At 67.0% G+C, this 20,495-nt stretch overlaps 3 protein-coding genes across 8 annotated transcripts; 1 reads left to right on the top strand and 2 right to left on the bottom strand.

Moving 5' to 3' along the window:
- Nucleotides 1–1,697: 1,697 nt before the first annotated feature.
- On the bottom strand, nucleotides 1,698–6,764 carry ADAMTSL5 (ADAMTS like 5). Of its 3 annotated transcripts, none has more exons than XM_038163923.1 (12): nucleotides 6,564–6,764; nucleotides 5,630–5,681; nucleotides 5,391–5,536; nucleotides 5,108–5,168; nucleotides 4,914–5,022; nucleotides 4,701–4,828; nucleotides 4,492–4,615; nucleotides 3,925–4,077; nucleotides 3,246–3,409; nucleotides 2,922–3,165; nucleotides 2,605–2,676; nucleotides 1,698–2,161 (listed from the first exon to the last, which is right to left on the bottom strand). In XM_038163923.1, the coding sequence occupies exons 1-12, from the start codon at nucleotides 6,620–6,622 to the stop codon at nucleotides 1,848–1,850; spliced, it is 1,626 nt and encodes a 541-aa protein (XP_038019851.1). In that variant the 5' UTR covers nucleotides 6,623–6,764; the 3' UTR covers nucleotides 1,698–1,847. The 3 variants fall into 3 exon arrangements, with proteins under 3 accessions (XP_038019851.1, XP_038019852.1, XP_038019853.1); XM_038163924.1 differs by having other exon boundaries at nucleotides 3,994–4,077; XM_038163925.1 differs by having other exon boundaries at nucleotides 1,850–2,161; nucleotides 2,605–2,690.
- A 57-nt stretch (nucleotides 6,765–6,821) lies between these two features.
- Nucleotides 6,822–10,401, top strand: LOC119712558 (inactive serine/threonine-protein kinase PLK5-like). Of its 4 annotated transcripts, XM_038163929.1 has the most exons (8): nucleotides 6,835–7,350; nucleotides 7,641–7,748; nucleotides 7,917–8,033; nucleotides 8,872–9,001; nucleotides 9,091–9,178; nucleotides 9,261–9,356; nucleotides 9,783–9,981; nucleotides 10,055–10,401. In XM_038163929.1, exons 1-8 carry the CDS (start codon nucleotides 7,252–7,254, stop codon nucleotides 10,241–10,243), a joined length of 1,026 nt encoding a protein of 341 aa, XP_038019857.1. In that variant the 5' UTR covers nucleotides 6,835–7,251; the 3' UTR covers nucleotides 10,244–10,401. The 4 variants fall into 4 exon arrangements, with proteins under 4 accessions (XP_038019858.1, XP_038019860.1, XP_038019859.1 ...); XM_038163930.1 differs by lacking the exon at nucleotides 9,091–9,178 and having other exon boundaries at nucleotides 6,822–7,350; nucleotides 7,665–7,748; nucleotides 8,872–9,090; XM_038163932.1 differs by lacking the exons at nucleotides 7,917–8,033; nucleotides 9,091–9,178 and having other exon boundaries at nucleotides 6,822–7,350; nucleotides 7,665–7,748; nucleotides 8,872–9,090.
- On the bottom strand, nucleotides 10,220–20,402 carry THOP1 (thimet oligopeptidase 1). Its single transcript, XM_038163922.1, has 13 exons — nucleotides 20,243–20,402; nucleotides 19,681–19,884; nucleotides 17,463–17,611; nucleotides 16,399–16,506; nucleotides 15,527–15,629; nucleotides 15,258–15,418; nucleotides 14,992–15,127; nucleotides 14,542–14,908; nucleotides 14,086–14,287; nucleotides 13,814–14,000; nucleotides 13,409–13,537; nucleotides 12,344–12,480; nucleotides 10,220–12,261 (listed from the first exon to the last, which is right to left on the bottom strand). The coding sequence occupies exons 1-13, from the start codon at nucleotides 20,256–20,258 to the stop codon at nucleotides 12,106–12,108; spliced, it is 2,055 nt and encodes a 684-aa protein (XP_038019850.1). The 5' UTR covers nucleotides 20,259–20,402; the 3' UTR covers nucleotides 10,220–12,105.
- Nucleotides 20,403–20,495: the final 93 nt, after the last annotated feature.

The raw sequence follows: 20,495 nt of genomic DNA, 5'->3' as shown, positions 1-20,495 counted from the left end.
CCATGGCCCCAAACCACAGCTGCCCAGGACCCCCAGCCTCAAACCCACTGTCCCAACCCCGGGGCACCCACCTTGTAGGAGCTGGCCTGGAAGTCCGTGGTGAAGGTGGCCGTGGCATCCTTCTGCCCGTGGGCGAGCAGGGAGGAGTAGAGCAGGGTCCCATCCTGGGGACAGGGAACAGGGTCAGGGTCAGCCCCAGCCCCTGCAGAGCCCTCCCGACCCCCCCCAGCTCACCAGCTCCAGGACCAGGGTGTGCTGCAGCTTCCTCCGGCCCTTCCGGGCACCGTCCCTCGCAGGGGTCAGGGCCCCAGGGCTCGGCCTGGACGGGGAAGGCAGAGGGTCAGCGCTGCTGGGGGAGCTGTTGGACTCCCCCCCATATTGGGGGGGCTATGGGGACCCCCCTCACACTCACAGGACTGCAGGGCCCTGATGCTCCAGCTCGGGGAGCCCAGAGAAACAGGAGCCGCCGGGGCAGGGCGGTGCTGGGGGTCTCGCAGGGTCTGTGGGGCACAGGGGTCCCGTCAGCCCGGCCGGGGCAGCCCCCGTGCAGGGATTCCCGCGGCCAGGGACGCGCTCACCCCTTTCCCCGGGGCCGGGCGGGGCGCTGCCGGGGCTGGCACTCTCCTCGGGTCCCCGCCGCACCAGGCGCCCCTTCCCGGGCGTGGTGGGGGAGCTGGGGACCCGCGCCCACCCCCGCGGGATGGGCTCCCCCTCTCTGTGCCGGCTCTTGGCCCGACCACGAGCGGCAGCCCGCGGGGTCGAGAGCCCCTGGGCCTCCCCGGAGGGTTTCTTCGTGCGGGGGGTGGCCCCCAAACCCGCCATGGCCGGGACCCTGCCAGGGACAAACCCCCCTCCCTCCCGCAGCCCCCAATGAACCGTGGGGTGGGGGTGGGAGGGAGCGTTTTTATAGGGTGGAGGCGCCTTTGCGGCCCAAACCAGCCCCCGGCACCTGGAATCACTCCGGCTTCACCGGGACCAGCTGGGCTCAGCTCCGGGCTCCCCCAGCCGGTGCCAGGGCTCATTTCTGGCTCGTGGTGATGTCACCCGATGTGACAAGGACCCTCCTGGGCTGGCAGCTGCCACTCGAGGCACCCCAGGAGCCCAGTTTGGGGACAGTCCCCAGCCACACGAGCCGGGAGGTCTCAGCTTCCCCTGGCATCAGCTCCAAGCCCACCCCAAGGGAGCCCCGAGCGGGTGAAGCCCCCCGGGATGCCCCAGTGCCCCCGGTCACATCCTGTCCCCACAGGGGCCCCGCGGTGGCCGCCACCAGCCCCAGGGTTGGGTTACGGGCGGGGGGGCTCTGGCACGGGGGAGGGGGACACGCTCGGCTCCGGCGGAAGGGAGATAAGCGGGAGGTCCCCGACCCCGGCAGGCAGAGCCTGGCACGCGGCCACGGGGACAGGGACACGCCGCCGGCCAGGAGCCGCTCCTGGGGCTCAGCGCGGGGACACGGAGGCGACCCCCTGCCCATGGGGACACAGAGGGGACCCCCTGCCCGCGGGGACACGGAGGAGCCCCCCTGCTCATGGGGACACAGAGGGGACCCCCTGTAAAGGGAGAACCCCCTGGGCCGTCGCCAGCCAGGAAGGGACACGCGGCGAGTGAGGGGATAAACAATTTATTTTCTGCAAAAATAATAAATTACCACCCCCCCTCCTCCACCCCCCTCCCCGCTGCCACGTGGACCCCGAGGACGGCGAGATGGACGGGGGTCCGTACGGGGAGGGGGCACGGGAAGGGATCGGTGCCCGGCAGGAGCACCCGGTTCGCCCTCGGGGTCCCGTCCCGGGGCGGGGACAGCCGGGAGGGGCTCAGGGTGGCCGGGGCTGGGGACAGCGGGGAGGGGCTCAGGGTGGCCGGGGCTGGGGACAGTGCCGGGCCGCCTCCCGCACCAGCCGCGCCTCGCGGGGCGTCCAGGGCCGGGCGTAGCCGTCGTCCTGCAGCAGGATGCGGTTCAGGGTGTGCTCGTGGTTCACGTGGCGCCGCGCCATCAGCAGGTACTCGCCGCCCTCGAGCAGCGGGGGGCACCCGCAGGTGTTGGGCACCCACAGGTACTCGCGGGCCACCAGCGGGAAGCGCTGCCGGTACCGAGCCTCCACCTGCACCTCGTAGCGCGTCTCCCGCCCCACCCGGCGCCGCGCCAGGATCCGCCCGTGGAACACTGCGGGGCGAGGATGGGGCCTGCTGAGCCCCTTCCTGTCCCTGGCATCACCCTGAGCCCTTTCCCACCCGTGGCATCGCCTCTGGCGTCACCCTGAGTCTCTGCCCATCCCCAACATCACCCTGAGCAGCCCGAGCCGAGCCTGTCCCAGCAGCACTCAAAGCCCCTTCCCATCCCTGGCACCGTCGCTGGCATCATCCCAAGCCCCTTCCCCTTCCTCTCATCATCCCTGGCATCGTTCTGAGCCCCTTTCCATCCCCGCACTGCCCGTGGCATCACCCTGAGCACACCGCCGTGCCCAGCACCGCCCCCAGCACCACCCTGAGCTCCTTCCCGCTCCTGGCACTGTCCCCGGCGATGTCCTCGGGCCTGTCCCCGGCGATGTCCTCGGCCCTGTCCCGCCCCCGCCACCCCCCCGAGCCCCCCCGAGCCCCGGCGCTCACCGAAGTCGCTCTGGCAGAAGTGCCGGATGCGCTGCGAGCGCCCCTTGGGCGGGCGGCACCTCCCGCAGCGCCCTGCGGGGATAAAGCTGCAGCAGTTTAGGGGCAGAGGGGACTCCTGACCCCCAAAATCCCCCTCACGCAACCCTGGGAGGGGAAGTTGAGGGTCCAGACCCCAGAGAGGGTCACGCGGGGCTCCTGAGAGCCCTGGCGAGGGCTTTTAGGGTCCTTTTTAAGGTCCCTATCCTATTCCCCCACCTGGGCAGCCCGGGATGCTCCCAGCAGGGCGCGGGGGGCTGCGGGGACCCCCGAGGATGTACCTGCGGCATCCCCGTCCTGGCTCCGGCCGGGGGGGCTCCTCGGCGGTGGCTCCGTGGCGAAGCCCCCGGGCCGTGGGGGCGGAGCGGGGGCCGGGCTGAGCGGGGGCTCCGGGGGCGGGGGGCTGCCGGCCCCCCGGGGCTGGGGCTGCCGCAGGGGGCTCGTGTCACCGCGGCCGAGCTGGGGGTGCCCGCGGGGCAGCCAGAACTGGTACTCGATGCCGGGGTTGGGCTCCTGCAGCAGCACCTGGGGGGACACGAGAGGGGCTGGGAGAGGCGGTGGCAGCGGGGGTGGCTGTCCCCTCCTCCGTGTCCCCCTGCCCTCACCATCACGTGCAGGTCCTCCTGGGTGGGTCCGGGTGCCTCCAGGCTCTCGGTGCCGTCGGGGGCCCGGCTGTAGGTCAGGAGGGTGCCGGCGGCCTCGTAGGGCCCCGGCCAGGCGATGGCCCAGTCGCCGTTGAGGACGTAGCGGCCGTCACTCGCCATCAGCGCTGCGGGAGGGAGCGGCTCCGGTAAACCGAGCCCCGCACGGCCCCCGGGACCCCCGGCCGGGTCCCCACCGGAGGCCTCTCGCGGCGCGGGAGGGCAGCGTGGGCCGGGGAGCCGCGCTCGGGGCTCCGGGAATCCGCGTTCCTGTCGGATCTTGGCTTCGGGCCCAAAGCCTGGTGTGCAGAGCCAGCCCCGAGCCCCCAAATCCCGGCTGGGGTGGGGGAAGGGGCTCCAGCTGCATGGGAAAGGGGACGGGGGGTGGGGATGGAGGTCCCTGTCCTGGTGCTGCAGTGGCCGGTCTGGCCCCGGTCCAGCTCAGCCCTTCCCAAAACGCGGCCGCGGCCTCTGGAAAATTGCCCCGAGCGCTTGGGAGTTCAGTGACCTCGAGATGCTCAAAACAGCATCCGAGGGAGGGAGCGGCACGGCACGACAAGGGACAAACATGGGACAAACATGGGACAGCACGGCGTGACACGGCCACCCCTGCCCTGCCCTGCCCTGCCCTGCCCGCACTCACAGCTGGCACCAGCCTGGGCCAACTGGGAGGGACTGGGAGGGACTGGGACCGAGGCACTTCTCGTCCTACCCAGGTAGTTGCGGCTCTTGTCCGTCACCTTGATGTGGGTGGCCCCGGCCGGGATCTTGGTCACATTCACATATCCCAAATATCCTGGAGGGGGGAGAGGGGGCAGAGTCAGGGCAGAGCCTGGGCAGGGCCCAGGGGGGCACCGCGGGGGGACAGAGAGGGAGGGGACGGGCACAGAGGGGACCCGGGGCTGGGGCATTGACCCAGCTGGGCCCCACGTGCTGGGACATCAGGGACATGTCTCTGAGTGCCACCACTGGACGCCCCATGGGACATCACAGACCCCCAGACCCCAGGAGTGACCCCTCTGCCGTGAGTTTATCCCCCCAAGTGAAGGGGCTGCTCCGAGGGACCCCCCTGGATGGGGGAGAGGGAGAGGGGATGGGACAACGGGGCACCCAGGCGATGCCTTGGGGACACGGGTGGGGACAGGAGGACAGGGGAGCCAAGAGCCAAAGCATTCACCCATGGAGGGGGCCGGGGCAATGGTTCATTCACCGGAGGAGGGGTCCGAGCCCTGGAACAGCCGGTGCACCAGGACGCACGAGCCGTGGCCGCTGCCGCAGTGGCCGCAGGCGTCGGGGCGCGAGCCCGAGCCCAGGATCCCGTCACAGCCCACGCTCTGCGGGGAGCCCAGACACCCCCTCAGCGCGGGGGCTCGGGCCTGGGGGTCCCGGGGGATTTGGGGGGGCCCCGCGTGCACCCACCAGGCAGCGCCCACCGACGCACAGGTCCGGGGAGCCGGGGCCGCAGCGGGTCCCGTCCAGCACCCGGCCGAAGCTGTAGTAGAAATTGTGCCCCTCGGCCAGGCAGTTGAGGTCGCAGAGGTTGGGGGCTGCCAGAGCAGGGGGGAAAGGATTGGGGGGACGCCGGGGACAGCCGTGAGCCGCCGGTGATGCCGTCAGCACGCCGGGACTCACCTCCGTGGAAGGGCACCCAGCGGTAGCGGGCGGAGGTGCCCAGGACGGGCCGGTTGTCGTAGAGGGAGCACTGCATGGCCCGGAAGGGCACGGAGCCGCTGGGGCAGCCCTGTGGGAGCAGCGGGATGGAGCCGGGGGGCCGCCACGGGGACCGGGGACAGCCACGTCGGTGCCGCGGCGCTCCCGGCGCTCACCTGGAGCTGGCAGAGCCGGTACTGCCGCGGGTCCCCCGTGCACGGCCGCTCCTCGCTGGTCCTGCGGTCACAGTGACAGCACGTGTCCCCCCACGGGGCCACGATGCCACCGAGCCCCCACAGGGACGGTGCTGCCTGGTGGCGCCGGGCCTCGGCCGGTGCTGCTGGCCCGGGGGCACACGAGGTGGCGGCAAGGTCGTGCTGTGGGATTTGGGTGCCACACGGGGTTTGGGGGCTGGGGACACCCCGGGGGGGGTCTGTGCTGCCCCGTCCCCCCACTCACCGCAGGCACCGCCGGCTGCGCAGGGCGACGCCGTCCCCGCACGAGCTGGAGCAGGAGCTCCAGGGTCCCCAGGACCCCCAGGTCCCCTGGGGCCGAGCAGGGGCTGGGGGCTCGGGGACCCTAGCTGGTGTCCCCAGGGCTGGGTCCTGCGTGAGGAAGGTGATGGTCAGCGCTGGGGGTGGGGGGTGGAGCAGCCCGGGGGTGCCCCAGCCCCCTCAGCTGCCCCCCAGCCCCCTCACCTGTGCCGTGCCCACCAGGCTGAGCCAGGCCAGCAGCAGCAGCCGCCAGGACCTGCGGAGCAGAGAGCCCTGAGCCCGCCCTCCCCAGCGACAGGGGGGTGGCACCGGGCTGTCCCCCAGCCCAGCATCGCCGCCGAGGTGGGGCCACCACCGACACCCCCCGGGGACCCCCGCGAGGGGGACGGGGGTGAGGGGGGGCCAAGCCCAGACCCAGCGCAGGGGTCCCCAGGGAGGGGGTGGGGGACGCGCAAGAGGTGATGCTGGGTGGTGACACAGGGTGGTGGCACAGGGTGGTGGCACAGGGTGTCCCCCGCACGTGCCCACGCAGCCCCGGGACTGGCGACGGCCCCGCCGCCCGCAGGGCCCCGCGGCGGGCGCCGGGCCGGGATCGCTGCCTGCCGGGGCAGGACCAGACCTGCTCGCCGGGGCTCCGCGTCGCTCCCCGATCCGGATCCGGCCCCGCCGTGGGGCGAGCAGGGTGGGGGGCAGCGGGAGGCCCCCACGGCGCCCGATCCTGCGGCACCCAAAGCGCCCAGCCCGGGGGTGAGGGACGTGCCGGGAGGGTGCGGGGGGGGCCGGGGTCCCATTCCCGTGTCGGGGAATCCCCCGGCCGAGCCGGTTCCGTCCCGCCGCGCAGCTCCCACGGCGACCGGGGGGTCGTGGGTGGCCACCGGCAGCCCCCGGCTCTGGGTCCCCCCAGCAGGACAGGGGAAGGGCCGGGGGTCGCGCTGCCGCCGCTGCCGGGGGGGTGTTTGGAGGGTCCGGACCCCGCCGAGGCTCGGGCGATGCCGGGTGGGTGATGCCCAGACCCCGCTGGCAGCACGGGGGGCACCGCGTGCCTCAGTTTCCCCGCAGGAGCGCCGGGGGCGGGGGGGGGGGCGGGGGCGCGGGGCGGAGGGGTCCGCGAGGGTTAAAGCAGAAATCAGGAGCTTACCCAGCACCGTGGGGTCCCCGGTGGGGGTCCGAGCCGCCCCCGCGGCCCCCCCCGGCCATGCCGCCCCTCGTCCGCGGCGTCCCGGTGGCTCAGTCCCGGCTCGGCGTCCCGGCGGCGGGGAGCGGGGGGGACCCGGGGCGAGCGGGCATCGCCTGCGCAGCTCCGGGGGGGGCCGGGCGAGGCTTCCCCCCCCCCACCACCCTCCCCGTTCGCCTCCCGTCCCTCCCCGCCGCGTTATTAATATCCAGCCCCAAAGGTGCGCCCAGCCCTCCCCGGCCGCCCGTTAACCCTTGGGGGCCCGGAGCTCCGGCGGTCGGGGGGGGGGGGCTGGTGGCGTCCCGGGGGGGTGCGGGTGCCGCAAAACAACATCAGCGCCCCCCCGGGACCCCCTCAGCCCCAGCGGCGGAGGGAAAGAGGCGCCGGGACCTCCCTGCGCGGTCGGATCCCGATCCGGGACCCCCCGGTGCTGGGCATCCCCCAGGGCCGGGACCCCCGCGGGGGTCTCCGCTTCGTGGTCGGGGTCTTCTGAGGGGGCTCGGGGGGTCAGAGCGGTGGGTGTTGGGTGCGGGGGGGGGGCACCCAGCACCCCTGGGCGCCATGGACACCCGCAGCCCGGAGCTGAAGGGGTTACGGTGTCGGGGCGCGGGTGTCCCTCGGGGTGTCCCCGGTGCCGAGCAGAGCGGGCAGGATGGTCCCGGGGAGCGCAGGGGCTGAGCCCCCCCCCGGCTGGTACCTCCGGGACGAGCGCACCGGGACGCTCTACAAGCGGGGACGGCTCCTGGGAGAGGTAAATCCCCCGAAGTGCCCCCCTGAACTGCCCCTCGCCCCCCTGAACTGCCCCTCGCCCCCCCAGCGCCCCCTCTCCGCTGGGAACCCGGGGGGGGGGGTCACACGCCCGCACCCCCCGGGGGGTCCCCGAGGCGTCCCGATCCAATGGACCCACCCCATCCCCTCTGGGGAAGGGGAAACTGAGGCACGGGACTGAGCCCCAGCAGCTCGCGTCCCCGGGGGCACAGGGAGGGGCACCTGGGTGGGCACCCCCACCGCCGCTGCCCGTTGCCGCGGGGTCACTCGCAGGGCACCTTCGGCCGCTGCTACCAGGTGACAGAGGTGACCAGCGGCCGGCCGTACGCGGCGAAGGTCATCCCGCGAGCCCGGCTGGCTGCCGCGGCCATCGGGGACAGGGTGAGTCCGGGGGGGGGACACTCCCCGGGGACGGGGGACAGCGCCCGTCGGGTCCCCGCACAACCCTGCCCGGGTGTCTGGGTGGGTTCTGTCCCCGCGGGGCGCGTGCCGGGGGTCCCCGAGGGTCCCCGGTCCCCGAGGGTCCCCCCCGGGCTGCTGTCGGTGCAGGTGGAGCGGGAGCTGGAGCTGCAGCGTCGCCTGCGCCACCGGCACATCGTGCGCCTGCACGGGCACTTCACCGACCGCGGCCACCTCTACCTGCTGCTGGAGCTCTGCAGCCGGGGGGTGAGACCTGCACCCCGAAACCGAGCCCCTGCACCCCGAAACCGAGCCCTTGAAACCTGAAACCGAGCCCCTGCACCCCGAAACCGAGCCCCTGCACCCCGAACCGAGCCCCTGAACCCTGAAACCGGGCCCTTGAACCCTGAAACCGAGCCCCTGAACACCGAAACCGAGCCCCTGCACCCCGAAACCGAGCCCCTGAACCCTGAAACCGGGCCCTTGAACCCTGAAACCGAGCCCCTGAACCCTGAAACCGGGCCCTTGAACCCTGAAACCGAGCCCCTGCACCCCAAAACCGGGCCCTTGAACCCTGAAATTCTGCACCCCAAAACGGTGACCCTACACCCCAAAACTGAGACCCTGAACCCCGAAACTGAGCCCTTGAACCCTGAAACCGGGCCCTTGAACCCTGAAATTCTGCACCCCAAAACTGAGCCCCTACACCCCCAAACCGAGCCCTTGAACCCTGAAGCTGAGCCTAAACACCCCAAAATGGAGCCCCTACACCCCAAAACTAAGCACCCTCAGGCCGGGGCTCCAGCAGGGCCCAGCCTGGTGCCTTGCTCTGTCCCCAGGCCCCCTCGATCTGTCCCAGCCCCTGCCACTCCATCCCCCGTCCCCGTCTCTCTGTCCCCTGTCCCCCTCCACTGTCCCCAGTCCCTCCTGGCTGTCCCAGCCGCTGTCGCTCTGTCCCCAGTCCCTGTCACTCCATCCCCCGTCCCCCTCCACTGTCCCCAGTCCCTCCCGGCTGTCCCGGCCGCTGTCACTCCATCTCCCGTCCCCGTCTCTCTGTCCCCCGTCCCTCCCGGCTGTCGCACGGCTGTCGTCGCTGTGTCCCCAGTCCCTGGCGGACATCCTGCGGGCGCGGGGCCGCCTGACGGAGCCGGAGGTGCGCTACTACCTGCGGCAGCTGCTCTCGGGGCTGCGCTACCTGCACGGCCACGGCCTCGTGCACCGGGACCTCAAACCGAGTGCGTGCGGCCGGGGGGGACCCGGGGGTGACCCGGGGGTGACCCGAGGGTGGCCGAGGGTGACACCGTTCGCGTCCCTCCCTCCGCAGGTAACTTCTTGGTGACGGAGCGGATGCGGGTGAAGATCGGGGACCTGGGGCTGGCTCGGGGGGCGGCTCCGCCCGGGCGGCGCTGGGGGTGAGCGGGGCCGGGGGGGCGCGGGGAGGGGGTTTCACCGTGCCCGTGTCCCCGCGGGTCACCTCTGCTGTCCCCAACTCAGGGCACTCTGTGGGACACCCTGTTACCTGGCCCCCGAGGTGCTGGAGCGCAGGGGACACGCGGAGCCCGCGGATATCTGGGCACTGGGCTGCGCCGTGTGAGAGGGGCTGGGGGAGAGGGAGAGGGTGGGAGGGATGAGGGGAGATGGAAGGAGGGTGGGAGGGATGAGGGGAGAGGGAGAGAAGGTGGGAAGGATGAGGGGAGATGGAGGGAGGAAGGATGAGGGGAGTGGAGGGTGGAATAAGGGGAGATGGAGAGAGGGTGGGTGGGATAAGGAGAGATGGAGGGAGGGAGGGATGAGGGAAGATGGAGGGAGGGAGGAAGGGCAAGGGGAGATGGAGAGATGGTGGGATGAGGGGAGATGGAGGGGGAGATGGAGGGAGGGAGGGAGGGAGGGCAAGGGGAGATGGAGGGAGGGAAGGAGGGAGGGAGGGCGAGGGGAGACGGAGGGAGGACAGGGGGGTCAGAAGGAGGACAGGGACACCGGAGGGAGCACAGGGACGCTCCGGGCCGGTCCCCGCAGGTACACGGCGCTGACCGGCCACGCCCCGTTCGAGGCTCGCCACCGGCCGGAGCTGTACCGGCGCATCCGCAGCGCCCGGTTCCCGCTGCCCCCGCGGCTCTCCCCCGGGGCCCGCGCCCTCCTGGCCCGCATGCTGCACCCCGAGCCCGCGGCACGGCCCGGCCCGGCCCGGCTGCTGCGCCACCCCTTCCTCACCCAGGTGCGGGGCTGGGCCACACGGGGGACACGGAGGGGGACACGGGGGGGGGGTGTCACCGGCTGTCCCTCCGCAGGGTTTCACGCCCCGCACGCTGCCACCCCGCGCCTGCCACTCGGTGCCCGTCTTCGTGGGACAGGAGCCCCTGCGCTGGATCCTGCGCGGGCTGCGCTGCTGTGGCTGTGTCCCTGTCACCCCTGCGGGTGGCAGGGCCCCTCCCCAAAGGATCCGAGCCCGAACATCCGCGGAGGAAAACCTTTATTAGTGTTGGGAACCGTCTAAAATCCAGTCATGGAAACAAGCGGGGGCGGGACGTGACCGGTACGAACGGCGCGCACACACACACACCAGACTGCCCTGCAAACTGTTAACAGGAAAAAACAACCCCGATTCCAAACCCCAAAATAAAAAGGAGCTCTCTTCCCTGCCAGCCTGGGATGGGGATGGGGATGGGGAGGTGCAGCTCCACGTCCCGGTGCTGCTCCTGGGACTGGAGAGGTGCCAGGTCACCCCCACGGGGCAGTGGGGACACTGGGGAGGGGACAGAGGGAGCTGTGGGCTGGGAAGGAGGGAGGAAAGTGCGTGGTTTCCCTGGTCAGCTTCACTTCTCTCTCTGGCTGGAGAGAAGAGTCGGAGAAAACGCCGAAAGCTCGGTAAAACGGGACACTAAAAACACCCAGGGGCCGGCACCGCCCGGCCGTGCCTCCCACAGGAGAGGAGGGGACAAGGACAAGATGCTCGAGGTGGCCCCAGCAAGCACCAAGGAGCCGCGCCCGGCGTGTCACCGTCAGAAGGGACGGGCCAGGGGCTGTCACCGGCCTCCCCGTGTCACCAGCGGGGCCTGGGGCAGGGAGGTGACAGCAACGACTTTGTCTGCGCTGGGGGGAGCCTCGTCCCAGCACCAGAGCTGGTGACAAAGGACAGGGAACAGGGAGCAGCCTGCAGTGCTGGGATGGTGGCAGTGAGCTGGGGCACTCGGGCTGGCACTCGTGTCCCCAAACCAGGGCAGAGTGGCAGGGGTGGATCCCACAGCCCTCAGATGGCCTCACACAGGGCTGGAAGGGGTGGGACACAAATCCCAGCTCGCCCCGAGGCTCCTCAGCCCCCCAGGAAGGCACCCCAGACCCTTCCCAAGCCGGGAGCAATCGCAGCCTTTGCCCTCGGGGTCGGGAGCCTCGTGCCACGACACCCTGTGCCACGCAGGGGCCCGGGGCACGCTGGGGACAGCCCGGGGCACGCTGGGGACAGCCCGGGGCAGGTGGCACAGCCCGGGCTGGCTGCTGTCCCTCCCCGTGGCGCCGCAGCCCCGCCGGCAGCTCAAGGCCTGGCACGGAGCCCACGGGATATTTTTATCCCGGCATTTGTGTCGTTGTTTGAAGCTGTCAGCTCGGTGTTTTCAGCCATAAACACAACCCTCCCCTGCCCCAGCCCGGCTCGGAGCTGACAGCAACAGCAACACCCTCAGCTGCCACAGCCTGAGCCCCTGGCTGGCCTGCGGTGGCCCCAGGATGACCCTGAGGTGGCCTTGGGACATCTGGCAGCACACAGAGGCCACGTCCCCAAACCCCCTGCTCTGGAACACCTGCACCGGCCACCTCTGTCCCCCTGCCAGGCAGGAAGGTCCCTGAGGGGCTCAGGGCAGGATGCTCCAGTCAATTCCCTGTGGGTTTTGAGCTCTGGGATCTCCCCATCTTTACTGCACAGCCAAGAGCTGCCCGAAGGTGGGGAGAGAGGGACTGTCCCTGTCCTGGTGACAACAACAGCAACGAGGCTTCTTAAAAGAGAAGGGATTTAAAAACAAAGATTCAAGTTTGGGAACTCCTCTCCCCCTCCTCCCCGGCTCCAAATGAGGCCAAAACTCACCCTTGTGCAGAACTCAGGTTCAAAGTTCAGCCAGTTGGCGGGGGCGACCCACAGCCCCGGGGTGACAAGGGCAGGTCACCTCTGTGCCACCACAGAGCCCCAGCCCGGGGCTGATCCCAGCTCCCAGAGCCCAGGAGGGGCTCGGAGCGGGACCCTGGAGGGCAGCTCCAGGCAGGGGGGGCCCGGGGGTGTTTGGTGACAGGAACCAGGCGAGGGCAGGTGCGTGGGCAGGAGCTTCCCCCCCTGCCAGGGCCGAGCGGCACCTCAGGCCGAAGGCACCGAGTTGCTCTCCACCTTCAGTCCCTTGCTGGCCAGGAAAGCATCCTGCTTGGGCTCCCGGCCCAGGAACCTCCTCAGCATGTCCGCCGCGTCCACGGAGCCGCCGGGATGCAGGATGCACTTCCTGTAATCCATGCCCACCTGCGGGCACACACGGGGCAGGGTTGGGACGCCCCGCCCCGGCCGCCACGCCCCGGCCACGCCCGCGGAGCCCCGGCCCTACCTTGCAGTTCATGATTCCCTCCTGCTTGAAGCGGGTGTGGAACATGTCCATGGAGAACACCTCGCTCCACAGGTAGCCGTAGTACTGCGCGTCGTAGCCCCCGGCCAGGTGGCCGAAGGTGGCCGGCATGTTCGTACCTGAGGGGACACACGGGGTCAAGGGGGGACTCCCCACGGAAAAACCCCTCCCAGGGCTGTCCCAGCAAGCGCTGGCTCAGGACTCACAACCCAGGGGACAAGGGGAGGAACTTCCCAGGATTTTCCAGCCCAGGGGACAAAGGGAGGAACTTCCCAGGCTTTTCCAAAGGGAGGAACTTTCCAGGATTTTCCAGCCCAGGGGACAAGGGGAGGAACTCTCCAGGATTTTCCAGCCCAGGGGACAAAGGGAGGAACTTTCCAGGCTTTTCCAAAGGGAGGAACTTTCCAGGCTTCTCCAGCCCAGGGGACAAAGGGAGGAACTTTCCAGGCTTTTCTAGCCCAGGGGACAAGGGGAGGAACTCTCCAGGATTTCCAGCCCAGGGGACAAAGGGAGGAACTTCCCAGGCTTTTCCAAAGGGAGGAACCTTCCAGGCTTTTCCAGCCTAGGGGACAAAGGGAGGAACTCTCCAGGATTTTCCAGCCCAGGGGACAAGGGGAGGAACTTTCCAGGCTTTTCCAAAGGGAGGAACTTTCCAGGCTTTTCCAAAGGGAGGAACATCCCAGGCTTTTCCAAAGGGAGGAACTTTCCAGCCAAGGGGACAAGGGGAGGAACTTTCCAGGCTTTTCCAAAGGGAGGAACTTTCCAGGCTTCTCCAGCCCAGGGGACAGAGGGAGGAACTTTCCAGGCTTTTCCAGCCCAGGGGACAAAGGGAGGAACTCTCCAGGATTTTCCAGCCCAGGGGACAAGGGGAGGAACTTTCCAGGCTTTTCCAAAGGGAGGAACTTTCCAGGCTTTTCCAAAAGGAGGAACATCCCAGGATTTTCCAGCCCGGCTTTTCCTGGAGCCAGCAGAAACTGTCCCCACCCAGGAGGAACTCGCTGAGCCACGTGTGCAGAGCAAGAGGGACAGGAGGGTGGCACGCCGTACCTGGGGTGGCAGGGACACCCAGCACCTCCTCGCAGAGCTGGGCAAACACCTCCACGGGGTCAGCCTTGGTCTGGGTGTGCAGAGCCTGGTCCACCTTGGCCAGGACGATCTGGCGCAGGTTGAAGAGCCCTGTTCCCAAGAGGAGGAGGGAAACTGAGGCTGGAATGCCGCCTGCAGGAATGTCACCGAGGCTGGTGGCAGCAGGGCAGGCTGGGTGACACCTCTTTGTCCCTTTCACGTGCCGCATCACCCTCTCTCTTCCCACACGCGTGGGTTCCTTTCCCCCATCCCCTCAGAACCCCCAGCACCACGGCGAGCAAGGAAGAGCCTTTTTTGTCCCCAGCCAGGTCACTCCGAGCGTCCCCTCGCCGTCCCCACACCCAGGGGACATCCATTCCCTCCCACCTGTGTTTGCCTGCCGGGATTTAATGAGCTTCTCCAGCAGCTCATCCGGGATGGGGCTCCCCGTCTTGTAGTGCCTGGACATGCGCAGCAGCGGCTCCTTCTCCCACACCCAGTTCTCCAACATCTGGGACGGGGCCTCCACGAAGTCCCGCTCCACGTGCGTCCCGCTGAACATGGCAAACTCCGCCTGGGGGACACGGCCAGCTCGGAATTCCACGGGAAAACGGGACGGGGGTAAAACCCCACCCCGTGCCAGCGCAGGGAGGCCTCACCTGAGAGCACAGCTGGTGCATGACGTGGCCAAATTCGTGGAAATAGGTCTCCACCTCGTCGTGCTGCAGCAGGGACGGGGCGTCCGGCGTGGGCTTGGTGAAATTGGCCACCATGGCGGCCACCGAGATTTGGCGGCTGGAGTCCGGCAGGAGGCAGCCGGGCTGGAGGCCGAAGCAGGCGGCGTGCCCGTACTTCCCCTCCCTGGGCAGGGACAGGAGGCTCAGGGATCCTTCCAAAAGCCACACACAGCCACGGCTTCCCCCACTGTGGTCCTCAGAGCAACCCTCAGTGACCCCCTCGGTGACACCCCGGTGACATCCCTGCCACAGCACACGGCGCTCCCTCCACTCCACACAGCTGGGAGCAGGAACCTCCTCCTCCTCCTCCTCCTCCTCCTCCTCCTCAGGCTCTGCTCGCCCTGCCCCAGCCCTGCTCCTGGCTTTCCCGGCTCTCACCGTGGGTACAGGTCCAGGTAGAACTTGCCGATGGTCTCCCCGGAGGACGCGTCCTTCACCGTGTAGAGCTGCACGTCCTCGTGCCACACCTGAGCCTTCTCCTCCAGGTGGAAGGTGAGGCCCAGCAGCTCCTGGTAGATGGCCAGGAGGCCCGTGGTGACCACCTGCATGGGGAAATACTCCTTGAGCAGGTTCTGGTCCACGCTGTACTTGGTCTCCTCCACCTGGTTCATGTAGTAGCGCATGTCCCAGGCGTTGATGCGGTTGTCGAACTCCAGCCCGCGCTTCTCGCACTCCTTCTTCTTCAGGTCCAGGATCACGGCCCGCTCCTTCTCCCCCAGGGGCTTCAGCTTCTGGGCCAGCTCATCTGGGGAAGCCAGGCAGGGTTGGGGTCAGGGATCAGAGCAGCACGCCCAGCCCAGGATGTCCCTGCTCGGCCCCAGGACGTACCCAGGAACGTGGCCACCGTCCGGCTGCTCTTGGCCATGTTCATCTCCAGCACAAAGTCGGCGTGGGTGCTGAAGCCCAGCAGATTGGCCTTCTGAGCCCTCAGGTCCACCAGCTCCTTCAGGATCAGGCAGTTCTCCTGCAAGGCAGAGGGTGAAGCGCACAGGGGGGAAGGGAAGGGAAGGGAAGGGAAGGGAAGGGAAGGGAAGGGAAGGGAAGTGGAAAGAAACACAAACCCCAGGGGATCTCCCCTGGTCAGTCCCACCGACCTCTTTGCACCTGGAGTTGAACATCTCCTCCACCTTCCTCCTGGTCTCGGGCACGTAGCACTTCTTCAGCAGGGGGAAGTAGTGTGGGTACTTCAGGGTGACCTTCAGCTTCCCATCCTCTGTCTTCTCCAGGGAGTTCAGGAAATCCTCAGGGAGCCCCCCTGGGAAAAGAGCAGGCAGGGGCTGAGGGTGAGGCCAGGATCCTCCAGGAATGCTCTGGGATCATGCAGGGCAGGCACTCGGGGCCCTGCCAGCAGAGCACCCCATACCCAGTTCCTCCCTGGAGAAGGGCAGGAAGGTGGTGTCCTCGTTGAGGTTCTTGTTGAAGTCGATGCACAGCACGCTCAGCTTCTTCTTGATAGCTTTGATTTTCTTCCAAACGCAGAAAATTGGAGAGAAGTCAGAGCTGGGGGGGCACTCAGGCTCTCCCCACCCTGCTGAGCTGCCAGCACTGAGCCTGGCCTGGGCTCTGAGCCAGCCCCAAGGTGCACAATTAATGATGGTGAGCCAGCAGCCCAGAGAGGCTCCCCGGGGTCACACCTGGCAGGGATCGGCCACCTCAGCAAGGTCCTGCTGCTCCCTGCTGCCTCAGGAGCTGCAGGAACAACCCCCCCTCTCCTTATTTCCCATTTTCTTCTGTTTTTAACCCAGTTTTGAGCTCCTCTGCCGGTGCATGGTAAGAGAGGGAGGCCCCTGAGCAGCTCAGCCCCCTCAGCCCAACGCCAGCCCTTGGCACGTTGGATTTGGGGCTGAATCCCCAATGTCACCTCCCCAGGAACTCCTCAACCCCCACTTTGTTAACATCACCCTTTCAACAGAAAGGAGAAAGAGGGGGGCTGGAGACTTCACCCAAAATCACCAGAACTGGGGGCAAAACCCAAACCTGAGCCTCAGACCCTGCCCTGAGCCCTGCCACAGCAAGGGGCAATGGATTCAGACTGATGGGAAGCAGGATTAGATGGGATATCAGGAGAAAATTCCTTCCTGTGAGCATGCAGAGGCCCTGGCACAGATTTCCCAGAGGAGCTGCCGCTGCCCCTTCCCTGGAAGTGTCCAAGGCCAGCTTGGAGCAACTGGGACAGTGGAAGATGGGCTTTAGGGTCCCCTCAGCCCAAACCATCCAGGGATTCTGTGCTCTCACCTCCTGTGTCTCCTCGGGGAGGTGGAGCCCATTCCTTTTTCCCAGCTTGATCAGCCTCTCCAGGTACCTCTTTGCCTCAGGCTTCAGGGAAGCACTCTCTGCTTTCTCCTGGAAAACAGAAACAATTCCTCCTCCTCCTCAGGGAGCTGCAGGGAGCTGCGTCCCAGTGGGAGCACCAGAGACCCAGCAGCAGATGGAAAAGCCCCCGGGAAGGCTCTGGTTTGGTGCAGGGCTTCCTGTGTCACCTCAGGGCAGGGGTTCCCCCAGACTGCTTCAAACACGTCACCTCTGTGCCATATCAGCATTTTGGGGGGCACTTTTGGGGGCATCACCACCGAGGTGGGTTGGATTTACCAACAGCCCCTCAGCAAGGGGTGATCAAGGCTCTGAGTGCGGGCAGAACCCTCAATCCCAAATGTCCCAGCCCTCAATCCCAAATGTCCCGGCCCTCAATCCCAAATGTCCCACCCCTCAATCCCAAATTTCCCCAGTCCTCAATCCCAAATTTCTCAGCCCTCAATCCCAAATGTCCCACCCCTCAATCCCATATGTCCCACCTCTTAATCCCAAATTTCCCCACCCCTCAATCCCAAATTTCTCAGCCCTCAATCCCAAATTTCCCCACCCTTCAATCCCAAATGTCCCAGCCCTCAATCCCAAATTTCCCGTCTGTCAATCCCAAATTTCCCCACCCCTCAATCCCAAATATCCCAGCCCTCAATCCCAAATTTCCCACTGCTCAATCCCAAATTTCCCACCGCTCAATCCCAAATGTCCCACCCCTCAATCCCAAATTTCCCCAGCCCTCAATCCCAAATTTCTCAGCCCTCAATCCCAAATTTCCCAGCCCTCAATCCCAAATTTCCCCACCCTTCAATCCCAAATTTCCCCACCCCTCAACCCCACATGTCCCACCCCTCACTACAGCCGGACCACCCTGCCGTGACCACGCCGCGCTCCCGCCCCGCTCCTGCATCCTTCCCTTCTCAGCTCTGGGACGAAGGAGAAGGATTTGCTGGGATTCCAGGGGGTTCCAGCCCCGGCCTGGGTGGCAGGGGACGCACCTGGAGCCACACGATCCTCTGGTACACGTCCTGCCTCATGCTCATCTCCACGTCGAACTCCGAGAGCTTCTTGTCGGCCTCGGTGCTGGCGGCGCGGATGGCCTTGCAGGGGGACACGTGCTGGGGGAAATCCAGCATGTTCCTACGGACTGGGAGGAGAAAAGGGGACAGGGATGATGGCTCCACGTCCCAGAGCACACCCACAGCCCCAGAGCCTTTCCCGCCGCTCACACGCGCAGCAGGGGCGAGGTGGGATGTGGCTCCTGCTCCTTTGGTCCCTTCCCTGCTGCCCAGCACATCCACCCGCTGGATTCCCACCACAATCCTCCCAAAATCCACGGGAATTCTGTGCCTGTGAGCCCCCGACAGCTCTGCCCCGGCCGGGGCAGCTCAGGAGGTTTGGGGAGTCCCGTGCAGGGCTGGATGCTCCCTTCCAGCTCGAGGAATTCCCTGATTCCTGATGGCAGCAGCGTTCCCTGCCTCCTTTCAAGCTCCAAGCGGGACAATCCCTTCCTACAGACACTTCCCCAAAAGCCACCACGCCCCAGGTGCGCCCTGTCCCGACGCAATTCCACGGGGGAAAACAGGGAGAACATTCCCTGCTGCCATCCCTGCAGGAGCTCCAAGAACAGCACTCCAGGTGCTCTGCAGGCACCTGGATACCCCCAGGAGAAGCTGAGCAGCCAGGGAAGTGCTGACACTCCTGCTGAGGTCAACGTTCCTGCTGCTGAGCAAGAGGAATTATTTTTTTCCCTATTATTTTGGGAATAAAGAACAGGGAGAGGAGAAGGAGGATGAGGCTGCTCCCTGCCCAGACAGGTGGGACAGCTCGAGCACGGGCAGCAGCCCAGGTGCCGCGAGGAGGGGCCACCTGAATTGTCACCCTGCTGCAAATAATCATCCGTAGAGCCACCAAAAACGCACAGTTTTGGTGCCATCGTGTTGTGGTACTCCCACAAAAAAATCCCGGACGGATTGGCTCTCCCAAAAAATCCCAACAGGACTGAGTCTCCAAAAAATCCCAGCGGGATTGACTCTCCCAAAAAATCCCAGTGGGATTGGCTCTCCCAAAAAATCCCAGCGGGATTGACTCTCCCAAAAAAATTCCAGTGGGACTGACTCTCCAAAAAAATATCCCAGCAGGATTTAATCCCCCCAAAAAATCCCAGCAGGATGTAATTTCCCAAAAAATCCCAGCAGGACTGAGTCTCCCCAAAAAAAAATCCCAACAGGACTGAGTCTCCAAAAAATCCCAGCGGGATTGACTCTCCCAAAAAATCCCAGCAGGATTTATTCTCCCCAAAAAAATCCCAGTGGGATTGACTCTCCAAAAAATCCCAGCGGGACTGAGTCTCCAAAAAATATCCCGGTGGGATTGACTCTCCCAAAACAAAATCCCAGCAGGACTGAGTCTCCAAAAAATCACAGTGGGATTTAATCTTCAAAAAAATTCCAGCAGGATTTATTCTCCACCTGTCTATTCCACCTCCACATCTGTCCCCACCTGTGTATCCCACCTCCACCTCCCCACCTGTGTATCCCACCTCCACCTCCATCCCCACCTGTGTATCCCACCTCCACATCCATCCCCACCTGTGTATCCCATTCCCCACCTGTGTATCCCACCTCCACCTCCCCACCTGTGTATCCCACCTCCACCTCCCTACCTGTGTATCCCATCTCCCCACCTATGTATCCCACCTCTTTATCCTTCCCCACCCGTGTATCCCACCTCCACCTCCATTCCCACCTGTGTATCCCATTCCCCACCTGTGTATCCCACCTCCACCTCCCTACCTGTGGATTCACGTCCACATCCCCACCTGTGGATTCCACCTCCACATCCTTCCCTACCTGTGGATTCCACCTCCTCGTCCATCCCCAGCTGTGGATTCACCTCCTTGTCCATCCCCACCTGTGTATCCCACCTCCACCTCCATCCCCACCTGTGTATCCCACCTCCACCTCCATTCCCACCTGTGTATCCCATCTCCCCACCTGTGGATCCCACCTCTTTATCCTTCCCCACCTGTGTATCCCACCTCCACCTCCATTCCCACCTGTGTATCCCACCTCCACCTCCCCACCTGTGTATCCCATCTCCCCACCTGTGGATTCCACCTCCCCACCTGTGGATCCCACCTCTTTATCCTTCCCCACCTGTGTATCCCACCTCCACCTCCCCACCTGTGGATCCCACCTCCTTATCCTTCCCCACCTGTGTATTCCACCTCCACGTCGGCCAGAGCCTTCAGCGTGTTCTCGTAGGAGACCTCCCCGCGCTCCTGGGCTCCCACGCGGTCGTACACGAGCTTGGTGCTCTCGGTCAGCTCGGCGGCCATGGCCTCGATCTGCTCGGCCGTCAGGTCCCAGCGCAGCTGGCAGGCCAGGGGCCGCGGGGCCTGGCTGTCCACGACATTCCCTGCGGGACAGCGCCGCTCGCAAAGCATTCCAGGAGAGCCCGGAGCGAGCCCGAGCGCCGGGAATTCGCGGTGGGATGGCGTCCCGGGAGCTCCCCGCCCTGCCGGTGCCGATAAACGCTTCACCGAAACCCGACCCCGTGCCCGGCCAGCTGCCGCTGCCGAGGCTGTGCCCTGCTCGGGGACAAGGCCGTGCGCTGCCCCGCGGGGCACGGAGGTGACCCGGGGGCACGGGAGACCCCGGCCGCCCTGAGGGGCCGCCCCATCCCTCTCCCCTCCGCCGCTCTCCCCCCGCCCCGCCAGCCCCTCGCCCTCTCCCCGGTGTCCCCGCGCTCCCCGCGTACCCCATCCCGCCGGTACCTGTCGGGGGGGCCATGTCGGGGGTGCCGGGGGTGCCGGGAGGCCCCGCGCTGCTGACGAGGCCGGGAGGAAACCGGGCCGGCCCCACGCACCGAGCATGTGCCCCGACCGGAGAGGCGGGCGGGAGAGCGGGGCATGCTGGGAGCCTGGAGGACCGGGCCGCTCCCGCCGCGCCCGCGCCGCACCGGGGCCGGCCAGCGGGGGCGGCTCATCCCCGCCGCGACCCTCGGAGCCGGCCGGGAGCGGGCGCGGA

Source organism: Motacilla alba, chromosome 28, assembly GCF_015832195.1.
Source record: "Motacilla alba alba isolate MOTALB_02 chromosome 28, Motacilla_alba_V1.0_pri, whole genome shotgun sequence".
Taxonomy (NCBI): domain Eukaryota; kingdom Metazoa; phylum Chordata; class Aves; order Passeriformes; family Motacillidae; genus Motacilla; species Motacilla alba.
Note: the sequence above shows the minus strand (reverse complement) of the source record. Positions and strands in the feature narration are given on the sequence as shown.

Bases quoted from the DNA above. Each gene is read 5' to 3' on its own strand.
- ADAMTSL5 (XM_038163923.1), bottom strand. From the start codon at position 6,622: ATGGCCGGGGGGGGCCGCGGGGGCGGCTCGGACCCCCACCGGGGACCC. The intron at 4,829-4,913 runs GTGAGTCCCGGC...CTGCTCTGGCAG, and splicing joins CTGGGTGCCCTTCCACGGAG to CCCCCAACCTCTGCGACCTC. The intron at 4,078-4,491 runs GTGAATGAACCA...TCCCCCCTCCAG, and splicing joins GGGCTCGGACCCCTCCTCCG to GATATTTGGGATATGTGAAT.
- LOC119712558 (XM_038163929.1), top strand. From the start codon at position 7,252: ATGGTCCCGGGGAGCGCAGGGGCTGAGCCCCCCCCCGGCTGGTACCTC. The intron at 9,002-9,090 runs GTGCGTGCGGCC...CTCCCTCCGCAG, and splicing joins GCACCGGGACCTCAAACCGA to GTAACTTCTTGGTGACGGAG. The intron at 9,179-9,260 runs GTGAGCGGGGCC...TCCCCAACTCAG, and splicing joins CCGCCCGGGCGGCGCTGGGG to GGCACTCTGTGGGACACCCT.
- THOP1 (XM_038163922.1), bottom strand. The intron at 15,128-15,257 runs GTCGGTGGGACT...TCTGCCTTGCAG, and splicing joins TCAACTCCAGGTGCAAAGAG to GAGAACTGCCTGATCCTGAA. The intron at 14,288-14,541 runs GTGAGAGCCGGG...GTCCCTGCCCAG, and splicing joins TACCTGGACCTGTACCCACG to GGAGGGGAAGTACGGGCACG.